An 18,553-nucleotide genomic window follows, 5' to 3' on the forward strand; every position below is an offset into this window, starting at 1 on the left:
TTAGCATTAAAAAAGAAAAGCTCTGTTTCAACCAGTTAGCCCACGTCTTCCTGGTGGTTTCCACTCCTCCCTTATGTGGTGCTCGCAGAGGCCATTACTGCTACCATTCCCTGGCTGCTAAAACTACCACCAACGTGGAACACTTTTGATGTGAAATGTTAGCATGACTTTAAAAGAGCAATTTGGGAAACACTTGATCCAAAACATCAACAGTGAAACAGCTTCTCCATTACAGTGCAACACGAAGGACTTAACAGCCTTTTATTGTCAAACAATTCAGGTTACTAAACTCAAACGAATGTCCCTGTGCAGCAATATGAAGATATCACTTGCTGACAAACATTGGTTTTTATTAGATACCTTGCAAAAAATGCATCGCACATTTGAAACAGTCCTTTGAGCTTTGAGATTCAACAAACGGATATTCAAACAGTAGGAGGATCCCATGGAAGCCATCCTGAGCATGGCACCAGGTCACCGGCACGCCATGGTCCTCTAAGCGTTTCTTGTACAAAAGTCCATCATCCCTGAGAATGTCGTATTCACAGGTCAAAAGGAAAGTCTCGGGCAGTTGCCGGATAACCTCATCATCAGCTAGAAGTGGAGAGAACCTGGTCTCAAGTGCTGCCTTGCACGCCTCATACAGTTCTTCTGAAAATGGAGCAAGCACTGGGGGCTCAGAGGCCTTGACCTTGAACTCAGCCGGAATGAGGTCGGCACTAATCCATTTGCTGTATTTCACCCTCATGGCCTCAGGAACATGGGCATTCTTCATCACTCCATCCAGATCTCTAACCTGCTTACCAAGAGCAATGAACCCAAATTTGATAGCTACTCTTTTGCATAAAAGAGCAGCTGAGTGATATTGCTGGTAGGAAGGCAAATTGAAATCCAGGGCCTGGAGGAACGGGTAGATCAGAATCTGTGCTCGGAGCCTTGGGAGATCCACTTGGGACACCAGTTCTTGGGCAACAGCTGCAGCATATGTGCCGCCACTACTATCCCCACCTATAATAATACGATTGGGGTCAACTCCGTAATCTTCAGCGTGCTTCAGAAAGTGTATGGCAGCCGTGAGACAGTCTCTTATCTGGGTTGGGTACGGATGCTCAGGAGCTAAACGAAACCTAAAGTAATTACAAAAATGGTTCAAATTCATTATTTTTATACTTTTTTATGTGATTGAATAACCCCTAGCACAGTGGTCCTCAAACTTTATAGCACCACGACCCCCTTTTGATAATGTTGCAACCCACTGGAAGCGATGTCAGTATTTAACACTTCCATACACAAAATCAAATTAAGTAAATTAAAAGTTTACAATAAGTTTTAAAAATTATTTAAAATAAAGAAGAACCCTCCTAACCCTCCCAAGCAGTTGTTCGTCTGTTTAAAAAGAATCCCCCCAAACTTCCCAAAGGCTGCAATCCTATCCACAGTACCCTGAAGTAAGCCCCATTGACTATCATTGTTAGAAGTGTATACCCAGTAGCAGGGATGGCCAAGTCCAGCGTGGCTTGAGTTGAGTCATGAGTCTCTGCCCCCTGTGACTTGACTCAAAAAAGAGTCATTAAGGGGGCACTTTCTGAGTCATCCAGAGCATTTTCGTGACTCGAAAATACTCGAATCATGAGTCGTTCCCATTAAAAAGCCAGCTGTGAAAAGAAGCAGAGCTGCTGCTGGGGTGTGTGTGTGTGTGTGTGTGTGTGTGTGTGTGTGTGGGAGTTCTCATTTAATACTCCCCTGATGTCTCCATCCCATCTCTAAACAACGCAGGAGGGGGTGCAACGGACTGCGAGAGAGTGGAGACAAAAGCGGCAAGAGGGACGAGGGTCACGCATAACAGCCGGTAAGCTTACCAGGGCGACTCAAACCTCAACTCAGAAGTAGTCCCATTGTAGCCAGTCATTCAATGAAACTTCCCCTCCCATGTAACAACGTAGCCCACCAGTAGCATAGCTGGAAGGGGTGCAAAGCACTAAGTTTTGCAGGGAGCCTCACTTCAGCTTGCAAAGCACTACACGTCTCATGGGGCCTCACTGCAGGTGTGCAAGCGGCCCCCTCCCCTTCAGAGCAGGGCAGCAGGTAAGGCAGAACTGTCCCATTCCTGTTTGTGGAAAAGAACCACAGCTGCCTTACCTGCTTACACCTGAGGAGGCTCTCCTTACACCAGAGGAGGCTCTCTTTACACCCACTTTCTCAGGTGTAAGGAGAGCTTCCATGGGAGTATGCAGGTGGGGCAGCTGCAGTGCTTTTCCATGGACTATGAAAGGCTGGTTCCGCTTCACTTGCTGCCCTGAACTGAATGTCCCTGTTTCAGAACCATTCCAGTCAGCTAGCAGTGAGGCTCCATGTAACATGTACTGCTTTGCCAGCTGAGTTGAGGCTCCCTGCAAAACTTAGTGCTTTGCACCCCCTCTAGCTACGCTACTGGAACCATGAGGTTTGAAAGCATGATTGCTATGAACCACCTCCTCCCCCACCCTGGGCTTCTCCAGTCAATTCTAAGGCAAGAATCCCTTTGGGCTCTGTAGTGGAATAGCAGAAGATCTGGCGAGGAGATAGAATGTGGTGTTTGCAGTGGCCCCTTTAAGAGTTAAGGCCTGGGCTTTCAGCAAAGAACCCCTTGGGCTCCTCCTCCTGCCCTACCTCAGTCAAAGAAAATATCAGACTGCCCATCCATCCAATGATCATTGGTTCCTGTCAGAGACAGGCAAGAGAGCATGCTCTAGCCTCCCCCCATGCAAAACCAAAACATTAACCCTTCACTGTATCCTGGCTGGAACTTACCTGCTGCAAGGTCTTTCATGTGCTGAAAAAACAGGCTCAAGTGCGCATGTGAGGGGAATCAGTGCTAAGTCAGGTGGCCTCAGACTCAAGTCAATGCCCCTACTCAAGTTCCCATTCCTGCCTAGTAGCCTGCTATAGATCTGTAACATTTCTACAAATGCAGTCACATACCATGGTAGCATCAAGTTTAATATATTAAAATAAAATACACGTTGAAATGAATGGGGACCCACTTGAAATTGGCTTCTAGTGGACCCACCTAGTGGGTCCCAACCCTCAGTCTGAGAAACACTGCCCTGGCAAATACAATCAATGGAACTGTGAACATGAAGTTTACCTAAGTCCTGGGATGAGGCCACAATGACTGAGATCTCTTTTAGACCTGCTCTGCTCCCAGAAAGCATAGTCCTGCAAGGGTGACTTGGTTAACATGAGGCTGCCCCCTTCTGGTCACACACACAGACTCTGCACCAGGGAGTGAGCCTGCTGTTTGGGGGCAGGCAGCCCCAAACAGCCCAGAATTTATAAGCAAACCCTACAGCCATTGTAATGTACTCCTTTCTAACACAATGAGTACAAAGCCACGTACCCGACACACACAACCACAGAATCACTTTCTCGGACAATGGCACGGCAAACCCGTCCGTATCCTCCTGAAAAACAAGTTTTTCCAATGGAGATTAGTGGACAAGTTCAATGATCATCAATGAAGCAATAACATCTTTTCTGCGGATGCCATGAAGCCGGGGAGGCACTGGGAGCAGATATGATTCCATTATTTTGTTCCATTCTAATCAAGGGCAGCCCTATCCTAACTTGCACTGGAACAGGAAGCCCAGTATGCCTGTGCTGTATCCAGTGCAGGTTGCAGGCAGCCAGAGGCTCGCCCAAAGGCAAGGGGAAACTTTTCCCCTTACCCCAGGAAGAGCCACTGCCATTCCAATGGAGCTACTCAGATCTGCACCTCCTCAATTGGTGGCGCAAATCCAAGCAGTCCGGGACTGTCCCAGACTGCCCTGGAATGGAGCTAGGATCCAGCAAAACTGCCAGATCCTGACCCTGCCTCCTGCTCCCTGCCTACCCTCCCACCCCCGGGAACACCCGCCACCCACCCACCCCCTGCCCTGGAACACCTCCCTCCAACCCCCACGCCCCCTTCTTATCCCCATGCCAGCCAAGCTCAGAGAGTGCAAAACCACCCTCCCCAGGACCCACATTGGTGCAAGGAGGATGGCACAAGTCCCTTGTGCCAGTTGAAGTACAGTTGCGTCAGCGTGAAAGTGGTTGACGGCACTTTCGCAACATTTGGCTGGCACAAGGGACTTGCGCCAGCCCAAGTGAGGACTAGGATTGCGCCCTAAGATAAATAAAAGCGTGTTATGAAAGAAAAGGGAATTAGAAGGAAGGAGTGTAGTTCAGTAGCAGAGAACCTGCTGTGTGTGCAGAAGGTTCAGGTTCTGAACTCAATCGCCTGCTGCACTGCATCTCCTGGTACAGCAAGGTCTGAAGCCCCAGAGCAGGGGTGTCAAAGGCCTGCAGGCCAGACACAGCCCCCTGAAGCTCTTTATCCAGCTCTCGGGCTCTCCCAGCACCACCACCATCTGCTCTCAGCTGCTGAGCTGTTCTAAGATATCACTGCTGAAAGGGTGGCCCACGTGATAATTGGGCTCTCCCATATTTTGAAAGCATTATCAAGATTTGTGTATTTTCTCTTCTGCTATTTGCAGCTAATGAGTCCCGAAGTGAGGGGGGAAAGTACTTATTTCTGGTCATCACTTCCTGCTTTCTGTCATCACTTCGGGCCCTCAGCAGGTATGCCTTTGGCATGCTGTATGAAATTAGTTTGACACCCCCTGCCCTAGAGGACAATTGAGAAGCCCATGATGGATTCAGTCTGACTCATTCGAAGGCAGTGTCCTATGGTCCTAGAACTGAGATGGATCCCATTTCTGGAAGCCTTGTTCATTGGCATAGGTAGAACCTTCCATGCTCCCCTGGAGCAGGTTGCTTAACTGTTGGGGGGTTTCAGGGGAGGATCAGGGAAGGGTGAGGAATGGCTCAGGATGTTGGCCTTTTGGAAGCGGGAGGGGAACGATTTTCGTCACAGCCAGGCACACCAAGGTCCTATCCTCTTTTGCCCACACCAACCTGCCCTGAGCCTACTTGTACTCACACCAGCTAAAGAGTTGGCATAGGTCCAAGGACCAAATGTGTCAAGGTTTTGAGAACTGCTATTGTGAAGGTCCATGACATGTTTTTTTTAAAGTCTCCCAACCAAAAAGTCCTCAAAAATAAATCCTCAAAAAGTTCTCAAAAGAACTTACGAAAGCTCCCAAATAGACCCATTCCACCATGAAGGTAGAGAAATCCCTTCCTTCGGACAGCAACTGGTGTTTTGGGCCAGTACACCCTCACGGGGACATCATCAAAAACCAGATCCTTGATGAGCAGGTTTGAGTCCTGTGAAGCTGGAATTCCATCAAACACTAGCCGTGGCAATATAAATTCCTGGCAGACACCAAGCTTCTCCAAAAACGTCCCCTAATTTCAGAATAACATACAGAGAATAAAGCAGGACACATTTAATGTTGGATATTTTAAAACACTTTGCAAGTGAATTCTGCCTCCTTGAGATGAGGTGATAAATGCTTTGGGGGGGGGGATGTACTCCCACAAAGTCAGGGTGCATCTTCTGCTCTCAACCATTTGACCTGAAATGATAAATAACAAGTGCCAACACTAGGGCATGCAAGGCATGCAGACAGCAGGGGGGGAGGGTGACACCTCTAGTGACCAAAATTTTGGAGACCTTTTGGAAAATTTCTCATCTGTCTTTTCCAGAGCTGTTGCTGTAGCCTGAGTGATCTCTCTCTCTCTCTCTCTCTCTCTCTCTCTCTCTCTCTCTCTTATCAAAGTGGCTTACAATAATAAAATACAAAAAATATAATAGAAATCACAATCACTGTGCATATTGTTTAAAAACACAGCAGAGCAGAGACCAGGTCAGAGAGTGATCCAACTGACATTGCAGCCCAACTTAAACCTCAGCCTCCTACTGCCTCCAAAACTTTACAGAATGAATGTGTCTTGAGTCCTCCCTGGAACCCCTCTGGAGATGGCACAGTCCTTAGTGTAACAGGGAGGGAATTCCATGTTAGATACACCAGCACAAAAGAGGCCCTGCTTCCTGCACCTCTTTTTAGACTGTGAGCCCTTTGGGGACAGGGAACAATTTATTTTGCATTTCTGTATTTTTGTTTCACCTTTTCATACTGCCCTTTCTCCATGGAGAAGGGTTCCTTCCATCGTTTTGTCCTCACAGCAAACCTGTGACGTGGGTGAGGTCATTTTCCTAGGAAGTTCCAAATTTTCCTGGAAAAATCTACTTAGATTGGAACTGTGACCAGGGTAAAGACTCAGTCATTCATACCCTCCCTTTCATAATCCTGATAGACTTTTGAGCCATCTAGCTCAGTATTGTCCAGTACTGGCTGTCAGCAGCTCTTCATGGAATACAGGTTCAAGTTCTCCCCCAGACTGACCTGGAAATCCTGCCAGGAATTGAGAACGGAGCCTTCCGTGTGCAAAGCATGCATCACTGTAAAAAGCCACCCTCTGCCACCCACATTTGGTTTCCCACATGATGGCATTTCTCAGGGGCACCCAGATCAACCCCAACCATGATTTGGGAAGGAGAGAAAACAGTTGCAAGACTATTGTGTGTTCAAGCACGGGAAAGCTTACCAAACCAAATGAGCAATCACGCACTATATCTACAGCTAGTAGTATTGTACGTTGTTTGAATCCTGGAGGCATGTCTGTCCTGGTGACGGCATAGTAAATGGTCCGTGTAAACAGCACACACGGAACGAAGATGCAGATACACAAGGCCAGACTCAAGAAAACTTCAGCAAGTGTCATCCCGTTGGCTCAGCAGAACGCAAGTAGGTGCGTCCCTCATGGCATCAGAGGCAAATGGAGTCTTGCCTCAGGAAGATCTCTCCAATAAGTAGAGAGGCAATCATAGAAAGACAAGCTCACGAACCCACATTAACCTTCTTGTTTGGTGGCATTCCTCAGAAACTACTTGGTTGTTTTTTTAGCAATCACACTAGTCAGTGATTTCCCAATTCAGACTGGAAGACAGTGAAGGGAATATTAATTTAGAAAGAAGCGAAAGATCTGAGGCCAGATTAAACATTAAACAGGCCATACATTAAACAGGCCAGTCAGTTTAATGTATGTACTGGGTGTTCTGTAATGTGAGGTCCAAAGACATGCCACCTGGATTCAAGCCTGGTGTAATACTACAAACTACAGAAAACAGTGTGATTTCATGTTTGGCTCGGTTGTATGTTAGGAAGAATGAATGTTGCTGAAAGGAAATCAGCCTGTTATCCGCAAAGCTCCATCCTGCCTCATGTTCCCAGGGTTGCTTCCAACACAGGTTAACCTGTGCACTTGGGAACCAACTCCCTCCTGCACTGGGCTCCTGTGCAGTGCCCAGCAGCACACAGCTCCGTGGTTCAGAGGGGAAATGAAGAGGCGGGGTGAAGGAGGGCCACTTCTGTGAATCAACAAGCCACGGAAAGGAGAGATGGTGAATCAGTTTGAACTCCCTTGGGGTCTTTTCAGGCACTGCTCCCACGGGGGGCACCTGGAGGTTCAGAAGAGGTGAGTCACTGAACATCACCCAAACTTCCTCATGCCTCTTCTGATGCACAACCTTGTCTGTTCTCTGCACTGTCTGCAAAAAAGGTGCTTGCACAAGCTCCCTGGGGGCACAAAAGCCTTTCAGAACCCTCCCCTATAGTTTGCTGGCTGCTTGTTCACCGGGAAACTATCAGAACATCATCTTTGATTGATTTCATATTCAGATTACTGATACACCCATAACTAACAATTATTTATTTATTTTCCTTTTCCACACCACCCTTCCTTCGTGGAACTCAGGGTGGTGTACATGGTTCCTTCCATCCTTTTGTCCTCTCAACAACCCTGTGAGTTCAGTGAGACTGAGAGAGTGTGACTGACCCAAGATCTCCCAGGGAGCTTTTGCGGCTGAGCAGAGATTTGAACCTGAATCTTCCTGGTCTAATACAGTTTTACAACACGTGACCCATATTTGCAATATGCAGGTGTAATCTGTAAATATTGTACTGTATATGTTTTATTTTTTTTACTGTTAATAAGAATGATTTTAAAACGGAAATTGAAGTTTCAGCAGGGTGCATCTCAGGCCCAGTATTCGTAGGGGGTTCAGGTACAGTCGTTCAAGCCCAAAGACAAGAGATTGGTAAATTGTGAGCGAATAATAGTCGCAGATACAGACCAAAAGTGATGGTTGAAATATGGCCTATTCCAGAGAATCCACTACAGGAGAAATCTAGAAATAGAAATCTCCTTTCTATCCTAACTGTAACTGCTGCAAAGGTTCTTATATCATGTGCACGTGAAATCCTGTTGCTCTTGTCTTCAAGTTGCTTCTTAAATGGTTACAAAATTGGGCACAAGACCTGCTGGGGCTTGCTTAGAGGTGAGCAGCTGATGTTTCACATTACCAGATAATTCACCACTCTCCAGCTCCATTGAGATTACCGTGGTCAAGGCACATGTGTTTCTTTGTCCTATGACAGACAGGTAAGGGATATGGCTGGCATCTCGGTGCTGCGGTGGTAACTTTTGGAGTGCAGAAACTCATTATGATGCACACACCCCAGAGTCACAAATTTAGTACAAGTCACACTCTACAATTCAATTTCCACAGAATTTGTAGCTTTAATGTGGCATGAACTATACACTGTCTCTCAGACAGTCCTTGCAAAACAGATGGTCTAGCTATGAGCATATATCCTTAGGCACATTTCTCAGTGTGCCTCCTGGAGAATCTGACAGCTTTTCAGCTCAGATCCTTTGAAAAAAAGTTTCCAAGCCAGCACTGTTGCCCCTGTTGATGATGTTATTGTTCCTGTTGTAGAATAGGTCCCAGAGCTCCACTCCCAGCTCATTTACACCTCTAGCTGACACCCAGAAGGAGTCAACTCAGCAAGGACATATGAGGAAAGCAGGCAGATGATAAGCGCCCACAGGGCTATTCTACAAAATGACCATAGGAGTGTGCCCTGTGATCAAAGATACATTTGATTTGGAACGTGTATGTAAAATTTTTTAACAAAATAACTCTCAAAGCAATGTGCACAACAATGGGATAAGAAGATGGGTTCAATGTTCAAAAGTCATTTGCAATCTAGGGTTTGTGGGGGCGGAGCCTAGAGGAATGGTGGACTGGTAATCTTGCTGAAGATCTGCATTGGCAAGGTGCATCTGCAGGCGACAACAAGATACCCTGGATGGAAAGGGTATACTTGGAGCTAAACTATAAAACTTCCTCCATGCACCTGTTCTTTCCCTTGGAGCGGGCTCCTGAACAGTTTAGAGAGAGGGAGACGGAAAACATAGAGCTCAGCAAGCAGAAGGAAGGTAAATCTGCCCTCCTTCAAGCAGTTTGTTTTTGGGGGCCATGCGGCGGAGAATGGACTTAGGAAAGAAAGAGAAAGCCTGCAGATTTAAAAGATAAAGGTGAAAACAACAGCCAGAATAAGAAAAAATTAAAGATTAAAGAATTAACAACTGATAGAAATTCCAGATGAGATTACAGCAAAGGAGAGAATTTACTTGTGAAATAGAAGATGTGCAGTAAAGTTTAACTGTTCAGTGATGATTCTAAATACTGGGAATAAGATGAAAAGGGACTTGTGTGTTTTTATGGATTGTTGACAGTAATTAGTGAACAAACGAAAGACTGACCTTGCCGTTTGCTTACAATTTCTATGTTGCCAAAATTGTTGTTGTCATTCTGGAAATATTTCTCAGTTACTTATCTGGAACATTTCTTTCTTTCTTTCTTTCTTTCTTTCTTTCTTTCTTTCTTTCTTTCTTTCTTTCTTTCTTTCTTTCGGTAAAGACATTCAAGACATTCAGGAAGGAGCAATGCTTACCTCTAGTGGTGACTTTGGGGAAATGAGTTCCTTAAATTGGGATTAAGCCATTTTAATTTGTGCTGGACTCTGCAATGTTTTGAACTTCTAACTTACGAATAAAGAAATCATGGCTACAAGAAGGATGCTCAGTACTCTTGGATAGCTGCAAAAAGGCAAATCCCCTCCAAAATCTCCAGTGCGAGAATTAAATTTGGAAAGTATCTAAGAATTATTGGAAAAGATGGAAGATAGATGAGAAAAGAAGATAGAGGGGAAATTTATATATGGGTAGAAATTTAGGGCGCAATCCTGTCCTGCGCTGGAGTAGGCAAACCAGGAGGCTTGCACTGTATCCAACACAGGATAGTGGCCATAAACGGCTCAGCCAGAGTCAAGGGAAAACTTTTCCCCTTACCCTTGGGTAAGGGCAGCTGGCCCCTACGAGTCTCCTTGGACTTGCGCCACCTGAAGAGGTGGCGCAAGTCCAAGGAGACCAGAGCAGCTTGGAGTCATCCTGTTCTCCCCGGGAACGGGGGTTGGGATCTGGCATAACTGCTGGATCTCAGCCCAGCCTTCCGCTCCCCACCCACCGGCCCCCGGGGCCACCCACCACCTGCCCCCCCCCGCCCACCACCTGCCCCCCCCCGCCCATGAATGCCAACACCGGGCCAATGCAAGACTCAAGGAGGAAACAGGCACAGAGGCTTCTATCAGCCTCCACAGGCCGGCCCAGCTTCCTCTCAAGGAGGCGCGAACGTGCCTAATGGCATGTTTGTGACCCTCCTGGGCCGGCGCAAGGGACTTGCGTTGGCCCAAGGGCACTTTTGGATTGTGCCCTTAGATTATTAAGATTTAAAGTTCCAAGTAATTAGAACATTTGACTTTGCTCATGCTACATTATTAGATGCTTTCTTTATCTGTACTTTAAAACTATTTTTCATGTTTTTTTTTGTTTTCATTTTATTGTGTGTTTTCTTTTTTCCTTTCTTTTTCTTTTAGTATAATAAAGTTAGAAATTCAAGGCATTTGCAATCAAAACAGAGACACGGGAGAGACAGAAAAGGAAAGCAGGAGAAATGGGGGCAGCAATCAGGAAACAGATACATGATTGTTTGATATCACCTGGGCTGAGCTACAGCAACTGATTGGTCCTTTCCAGGGCAGTGGAGAATGCCTCACTATTCTGCCTCTCCTTCTCCTGTGTCTGCAGGTATTCCAGCAGCACTTGCTTGCTGAAAGGGGTGGGAGCTCCCCACTGTGGCTTTGCCCTTCTGAGGGCGGTAAATGCCCTGCTTTAGCCAGTGACAGCAGAATCCGCATGCTGTTCATTTGTTGTGCTGAATAAGCATGTGTAGGATTGTGTCAGAATCCCTTTCTGCTGCCTGGGAAGAAAAAGTGCCATGCTTGTCTGTTGCTCCACCAATTGGTTGGACTCTCAGCCAGGGAGGAAGGGTGGGGAAGCAATGGAGGGAGCAAGAGAATGAGCAAGGAGAGATTGCAGCATCCCCCTTCGGACTGTGCTGCAGCTCTCCCCTGCTCAGTGGAACCTGCTGTATAAGCTACTGCCCCAAATGTACACCTCCTTCCTGTGCAATCACACACCCATGTTCAGGGCATGTGAAAGAGATCAGGGTGGACCTGCTCTGTGCCAGGCTATCTTAGAGATCGCCTACTCCCGTACAATCCGGCTCGTCCTCTCAGGTCATCAGAGAAGGCCTTTTTACAAGTGCCACCGCCCAAGGAGGTTCGTAGGGCGGCAGCAAGAAATAGGGCCTTCTCAATAGTGGCACCAACGTTGTGGAACTCCCTTCCCCTTGACTTGAGAATGGCTCCCTCTCTTGAGTTTTTTCGGCGAGGCCTGAAGACCCTGCTCTTTAAACAAGCCTTCTGATTCCATGGCCTTTTTAACACTTTTATACATCTTTTAGTTTCTTTTGACAGGCTGGATTCCTCTATGATTTGCTGTTTTATGCTCTTTTTATTCTGACTTTATTCTGACTACTGTTTTTATGGCCTCTGTTAATGTGTTTTTAATATGTTTTTATGTGTGTTAAATCATGCTTTTTAAAATTGTTTTTACATGTTGTAAGCCACCCTGGGTCCCTTTCAGGGAGAAGGGCGGGATACAAATAAAGTTTATTATTATTATTATTATTATTATTATTATTATTATTGGAAGGAGAAGCACGCCCACACCTTCCTGTCTTTAACCATGTCTTGGAAGACGCCGATCCCTCTGCAAAGGGAATCAAGCCAGGTGGATAGAAAGAATTCCTCATGGATGGAAGCCAAGTGTTTTGCGCAGACACGTTCAGCAAGGAGGCTGATGCAAGTGGACAAGTGGTAGTTTGTGAGACAAAATGCGTGCCTCCTTCCCTGCAATTTGGGCTGAATTCTTACACAACTTTCCTGGGAGTAGGCCCCACTGAACACAATGGGACGTACTTCTGAGCAGATGTACGTAGAGAAATATAAACAGATGGCAGGCCGTTGGTGAGCCACTGTGAGATACAGGAGGCTGGATTAGATGGGCCTTTGGCCTAATCCAGAGGGGCTCTTCTTGTGTTCTTATGTTCATGTTCTTAGATTGCATCTCTCTGCCTCTCCAGTGGGAAGAGGATTGAAACACTGTTAGCTCACCCTCCTCCTCACCTACTTTGCAAAACACCAAGCAAAACCTGCTTTCACGGCTGTCCCTCCTGCTCACCGCAAGCAAGGGGGAGAGGTAGCTGCCCTTAACAGCCCAAATCCAGGAGCGGACAAACTGTAGCAAAGGAGAGCTGCTGTGAGATCCAGTTGAAGGCACTATCTCATCTCTGAGGACTCAAAACCCCTGGATATGGAGAACCACCTTTGCAATTCAAAAACCCATGTGGAAGACTCCAAATTCACAGTGGAGAAGTATGAAAGAGGTGCTTGGATATTCCACATTAAAAAAAACAACAACAAAACTCATGGATGTGTCACAGATAAGGAAATCCATGTAGGTTTTGCACCCAAGTGTGAGAGATGTTTATTTCTACATCTGTTATGTAGAAATAATAGATTTATGTATGTTATGTTCTGTTATTATCTTTGGTCAGGGCCTGATCAAAATGGTCTCCTCCCCCAAACTGCTTTTTATATATTTTTCACATCTTTGTCCCGCCCTCCCTCCAAGGAGCTTAGGGTAGTATACATGGTGCCTTCTCTCCTTTGCCCTCACAACAACCCTGTGGGGTAGGTGAGGCTGTGAGACAGCGACTATAATAATAATAATAATAATAATAATAATAATAATAATAATAATAATAATAATAATAATAATAATAATAATAATTTTATTTATATGCCGCCCTTCTCCCCAAAGGGACCCAGGGTGGCTCACAACATATTAAAAACAGATTAAAAACATAATTTAACCACAAATAAAAACATATTAAAAACACATTAACATATACCCATAAAAACCATAGTCAGATAAAAAGTCAGATAAAAAGAGCAAAACGTAGCAAATCAGAGGAATCAGGCCTGTAAAAATACTAAAAAGATACAGAAAAGATGTTTAAAAAGGCCATGCACTCAGAAGGCTTCTTTAAACAAAAATGTCTTCAGGCCTCACCGAAAAGTCTCAAGAGAGGGAGCCATTCTCAAGTCAAGGGGAAGGGAGTTCCATAATGTTGGTGCCACTACTGAGAAGGCCCTATTTCTTGCCGCCGCCCCACATACCTCCTTAGGCGGCGGCACTTGTAAAAAGGCCTTCTCTGATGACCTAAGAGGATGAGCCGGATTATACGGAAGTAGGCGATCTCTGAGATACCCTGGCCCAGAGCAGTATAGGCAGTGGTGGGATTCAGCAGGTTCTCACCTATTCTATAGAACCCCTACCTAAACCAGCTGTTGGTTCTAAGAACCGTTTGCTGGCCAGGGAGCTCGCACCTTGAAATGTCAGGGCTAACCCTCCTGGGGGCAGCAGCTGTGTGGGGCCAACCTGTCCCGGGGGAAAGGGGGTCACTCCCAGCGGGTGCTGAAGCTGCTGGGGCTGAAGGGGCGAGCCGGACGCGGCCAACTGGAGTCTCCCACGACGCGGCTGCCGCTCACCAGCCCTTGCGAGCTCACTTTCGCAGCTCCTGAGAAAGGAGCGCGAACGGCCAGCGTGCCCGCTGATGAAGGCGACAGAAGTAGCCCAGCTGCCCGCCCTGCACCTCCCCTCCCTGGCCAAGCTGGCCGACTGGTGAGTAGACTGCTCCTGTGCCTGGAGGCTCCTTGGGCTCAGCTCTCCAGGCGGGATGAAGAGGAGGGCGCCGGAGCAGCTCCCACCCAAAGAGCCCCCGCCGCCTCGAGGGCGAGGGCCCCCCCCCGTCCATGGGCACACAATGGAACTTACGTCTGGGTAGGCACTGAGCACAATCCTAACCAGGTCTACTCAGAAGTAACTCCTATTTTGTTCAATGGGGCTTACTCTCAGGAATGTGTGGTTAGGATTTTAGCCACTGTCAATCAGAAGGCAAAGGAAGCATCTCATCCTCATCACTGAGGCTGCGATCCTATCCACACTTTCCTGGGAGTAAGCCCCTTTGGCTATAATGACTTACTCCTGAGTAGACATGCATAGGATTGTGCTCAAAGGCTGCAGTCCTAGCCACACTTTCCTGCGAGTAAGCCCCTTTGGCTATAATGAGACTCTATAATGAGTAAACATGCATAGGCTTGGGCTCTCATGCTGCAGTAAGCTCTGTTGACTATAATGGGACTTACTTCTGAGTAGACAGGCATAGGGATTGTGCCCTTACTTCCCACAAGGACAGGACTGCAACATGGGGTTGGTTTTCATCCTTGGGGTTTGAGAATGCAGTTTTGTGCCTGGGATCTTTTCATTGCAATACAATGTGCTGTTACACAATGATTGTATAATACACTATCAGACACATAGAGGTGATGCTCCCACAGCTGAAATTCCTCAGGTTAAAAAAAGGCAGGAATGTGGCACAAAACATTACTTCATTAAGGGTACAATCCTATGCAGGTCTTCTCAGAAGTAAGTCCTATTGTGTTCAATGGGTCTTACTCCCAGGAAAGTGTGGATAGGATTGCAGCCTTTGAGCAGAATCCTATGCATATCTACTCAGAAGTAAATCTCATTATAGCCAATGTGGCTTATTCCCAGGAAAGTGGAAGTAGGATTGCAGCCTTAGGGCACAATCCCATGCATGTCTACTCAGAAGTAAGTCCTATTGTGCTCAGTGAGGCTTTCTTCTAGCACCTGTGCAGTCACAATGCAGCCCTGAGGTAAGGGAACAAATGTTCCCTGCCCCCCACAACAGGATGCAGTGCATGCGCTATTGGTACAGCTGCACTGGCACTGGAAAATTGGATAGGATTGGGTCCTAAGTCCTCTTAACTGTAACTTTCCAGCACCAAGTCCTGGAGGTCTCCTTGTGACAAGGGAATGTTTGTTCCCTTACCTCAGGACTGCAATGTGGCTGCATTGGCCCTGGAAAGTTGGATAGCCCTTAGGCTGCAATCCTACTCACACCTGGGAAGCAAGCCCAATTGACTTTATAATGTGATTTACTCCTATGTAGGCTTGCATAGGATTGGGCTGCTATTCCCAGGTAAGTGTGCTGAGGATGGTACAGTTAGCATTGCTGCTTCTCTAGCAGAAAAGTTCCTTTAGGTTATTCTCCCCCCTCCCCCCCTGAAATGGCAGGCTGACTAGAAATTGAAAATTTTTTGAACAAGTTTGCAGATTGGGTTTAGGTCTTATCACCTAATGAAGAAGAACTGGAGAAGCACTGGGAAGAACTTGTGATCAAGGTGAACCTCAAAACCTGCAAGGCTTGTTACATGTGCTGTTAATTTTCATTTTTAGGCTGGGTTGTGGGTGCTTGGGCACCTACACAGCTGCAACATTTTTGAAGGACTGTGGTGGGGAGGTTCTGCCTCACCTGCCTCCCCACCCACTGCAGGCCCCTGCTTTGCACTCCCTGGTCAGTAGCAGCCCTCAAACTTGTGGGAGAATCGCCACTAGAGTAGACCAAAGTGATTGGTATCTGCTGTTGCCTGTCGGAAAGCAACCTAGAAGAACAGTCCCCTCATAGTACTTTTTTGCTCATTAGTGAAACTGTCCTTCAAGGCTGCCATTCTCTCTCAAACCCTGGAAGTCAACAACTCCCCTTGAACTTGTTGGGCTTCTGAGTAGACATGCATTGGATTGCAGAGTTGGAAGTTGGAGGGGGAAGCTTTAGAGTTCACTGGAATTCTTTTTGGGGCTGGGTGGTAAAAGCAATAGAGCAGCATTTCTCAACCAGTGGTACTTGAGGTGGTGCCCAGTGGTACTCATGGCAGGACCCCCTCCCCAGACCTCCACTGCCTGGCAGTGAGACCAGCAATACGATGCAACAAACAGTGGTAGGAGGCTCAGTTCTGCTTTTTTTGCACTCAAAAAAGCCCTCCCATCTACCCTGGGAGCCCAATCCTATGCATGTCTACTCAGAAGTAAGTTCCATTATAGTCAATGGGACTTACTACCAGGAAAAAGTGGATAGGATTGTAGCCTGAGCCTCTTACTGTGGTTTGTTGCATCATGTCTGGCCTCTTAGTATGGAAATAACTGGTGATAAAGTCATTCCAGTTCTGCTTCCTAGAGGTGGGCCATGCAAAATGGCGAGAGGCACATGCTGAGGAATGCTGTAATAGAACAAAAAAGAAGGGGAGATGTAAAGATGTTACTATGCTGTTGTTGCTTTTGGTTGATGAGGTGTCAGACTATGTGCTCAGTGCACTTTTGCTGACCAGATGTTCACCACTAAAAGTGAACCAGATCCTTGAGAGGATTGACTGCTCTGGTAAAAATCACCAAGTTCCCACTGAGAAGGAAGGTGGCCCAGCTCAAAGCCCAGTGCAGCAAGTTGGTTTGTGCAGATGTGAAGGTGCTATGCTGCTGTGGTGTCTCCAGAGGTTGGTAACCTGGAGCCCTGGCAGTTCCCACCTCCTCTTCTTGGTGCCTTCCTGATTTCATTATACAACTGCCTTGAGAATTCAAGAAAAAATGTCCATGTGAAGTGTGCATTTCAGCCGCATGTTTATCCTCCTTGGAAACTAGTGGCCAGAAGCCTGTAAGTATGACTATAGAGGACAGAACTGCAGCCTTGCAATTTGGATTTAGACATTGGGTTAAAGTTACAGTGCAAGCCTATGACTGTCTACTCAGAAGTAAGTCCCATTATGTTCAATTGGACTTACTCCCAGGAAAGTGTGTACTGTACAGTATAGGAGTGCAGCCATAGTCTTTCAACTTCCTTTGCAGCAGACAGTTGAAGCTGAGTTGCTCATTGCTCATTAGGACATAGAACCTGTTGTTAATTTATTTGAATCCCACCACTGAGTATAGGGCTTTAAAGGTCAAAACCAGCACCTTGAATTGGGCCCGGAAACGAATGGGCAGCCAATGCAGCCCCCGGAGAAGCGGGCTGACAGAGTCAAACCGCCTAGCTCCAGTGACCACACGGGCCGCCACATTCTGCACTAATTGCAGTTTCTGAACCGTCTTCAGGGGCAGCCCCACATAAAGCGCGTTACAATAATCTAACCTCGATGTCACCTTAACATGGATCACCGTGGCCAGGTCTAGCCCAAGGTCACCCAGAAAACTTTGTGGCTGAGCTGGTTTTTGAACCTGCATCATCCAGGTCTATGTCCAATTCCTGAACCACAACACAATCCCAGCTCCTAATTAGCTGCACAGCAAACAAAAAGAAAAAAGAAAAAGAAAGAAAAGACAGTGATGCAACCTATCTAGTTTGGCTCCAAATCAGTCATTTTCAACCAGCGTGCCATGGCACATTGGTGTGTTGTGAATGGTCTTCAGGTGTGCTGTAGGAGTTTGGGGAAGGGTCCTTTATTAGTAGGGCCATTGGGGGATGTGGCCCCCCCCCACCAGCAGCATAGTGCGCCTTGTGAATCGTTAAAAAACTAATGGTGCACCTTTACAATTTTAGCACCTTGTCAGTGTGCTGTGAGATGAAAAAGGTTGAAAATCACTGCTCTAAACCAGGGGTCTCCAAACTTTTTGGCCAGAGGGCCGCATCAAATATCTGGTGTGGTGTGGAGGGCTGGAAAAATATTTAAATATAAAATTTAAATAAATAAATTAGAGATGGAACATAGATGAGTGAATAAATGAATGAATGGGCTCATTCATTCAACCCCTCAGAACACCCTCCAGACACAATCAGAGCACAGTTCTGGTCATGTTCAGTTGAGCGGGCCAGAGGCTTTCGGGAACAAGAGGTTGGCCGCAGGCCGGAAAGAGGCTTGCTGCGGGCCGCATCTGGCCCCCCGGCTAGGGTTTGGAGACCCCTGCATTAAATCATGGAAACAAGTCCCTGATTCTGGAAATAAACAGAGGGAGCCAGATTTGACTGATTAGAAGGTTTTGGGTTCAGATTTCAATGTATTTCATTCACAATTTCACTGTCCTTGCTGGAAAATTGAAAATCCCAATGTGCGCATAGTTTCTCTGTCCCACAGCATCTTCCTTCCTAATGATTCTCTGTCTTGTCACACCTTTAGAGTGACTAAACTGGGCTGGCATGTGTTGACTCAGGGCCTCCTGACCCACTGTTCCTGGCAGAGAGGTGTGCTTGTGTGACTGTGAGGCACCTCCGTTGGCACCTCTCAAAAGTCAACAAAGAATGCAATGAGTGCTCCCCATTCCTCTTATTCCTCTTCAGTGTTTTCCTTGGGAGCCTCGAGCTGGCATGGATTGACTCTGCTTGCTCAGTCACAGGACACGTTTGGCT

The 18,553-nt window shown here is 46.7% G+C and overlaps 1 protein-coding gene across 1 annotated transcript; it reads right to left on the bottom strand.

Moving 5' to 3' along the window:
• Positions 1–352: 352 nt before the first annotated feature.
• LOC136660288 (arylacetamide deacetylase-like 4) lies at positions 353–14,116 on the bottom strand. Its single transcript, XM_066637414.1, has 5 exons — positions 13,869–14,116; positions 11,967–12,006; positions 5,115–5,331; positions 3,380–3,443; positions 353–1,127 (listed from the first exon to the last, which is right to left on the bottom strand). Exons 1-5 carry the CDS (start codon positions 14,114–14,116, stop codon positions 353–355), a joined length of 1,344 nt encoding a protein of 447 aa, XP_066493511.1.
• Between the last annotated feature and the right edge of the window lie 4,437 nt (positions 14,117–18,553).

The sequence above is a fragment of the Tiliqua scincoides genome, chromosome 9 (assembly GCF_035046505.1).
Source record: "Tiliqua scincoides isolate rTilSci1 chromosome 9, rTilSci1.hap2, whole genome shotgun sequence".
Taxonomy (NCBI): domain Eukaryota; kingdom Metazoa; phylum Chordata; class Lepidosauria; order Squamata; family Scincidae; genus Tiliqua; species Tiliqua scincoides.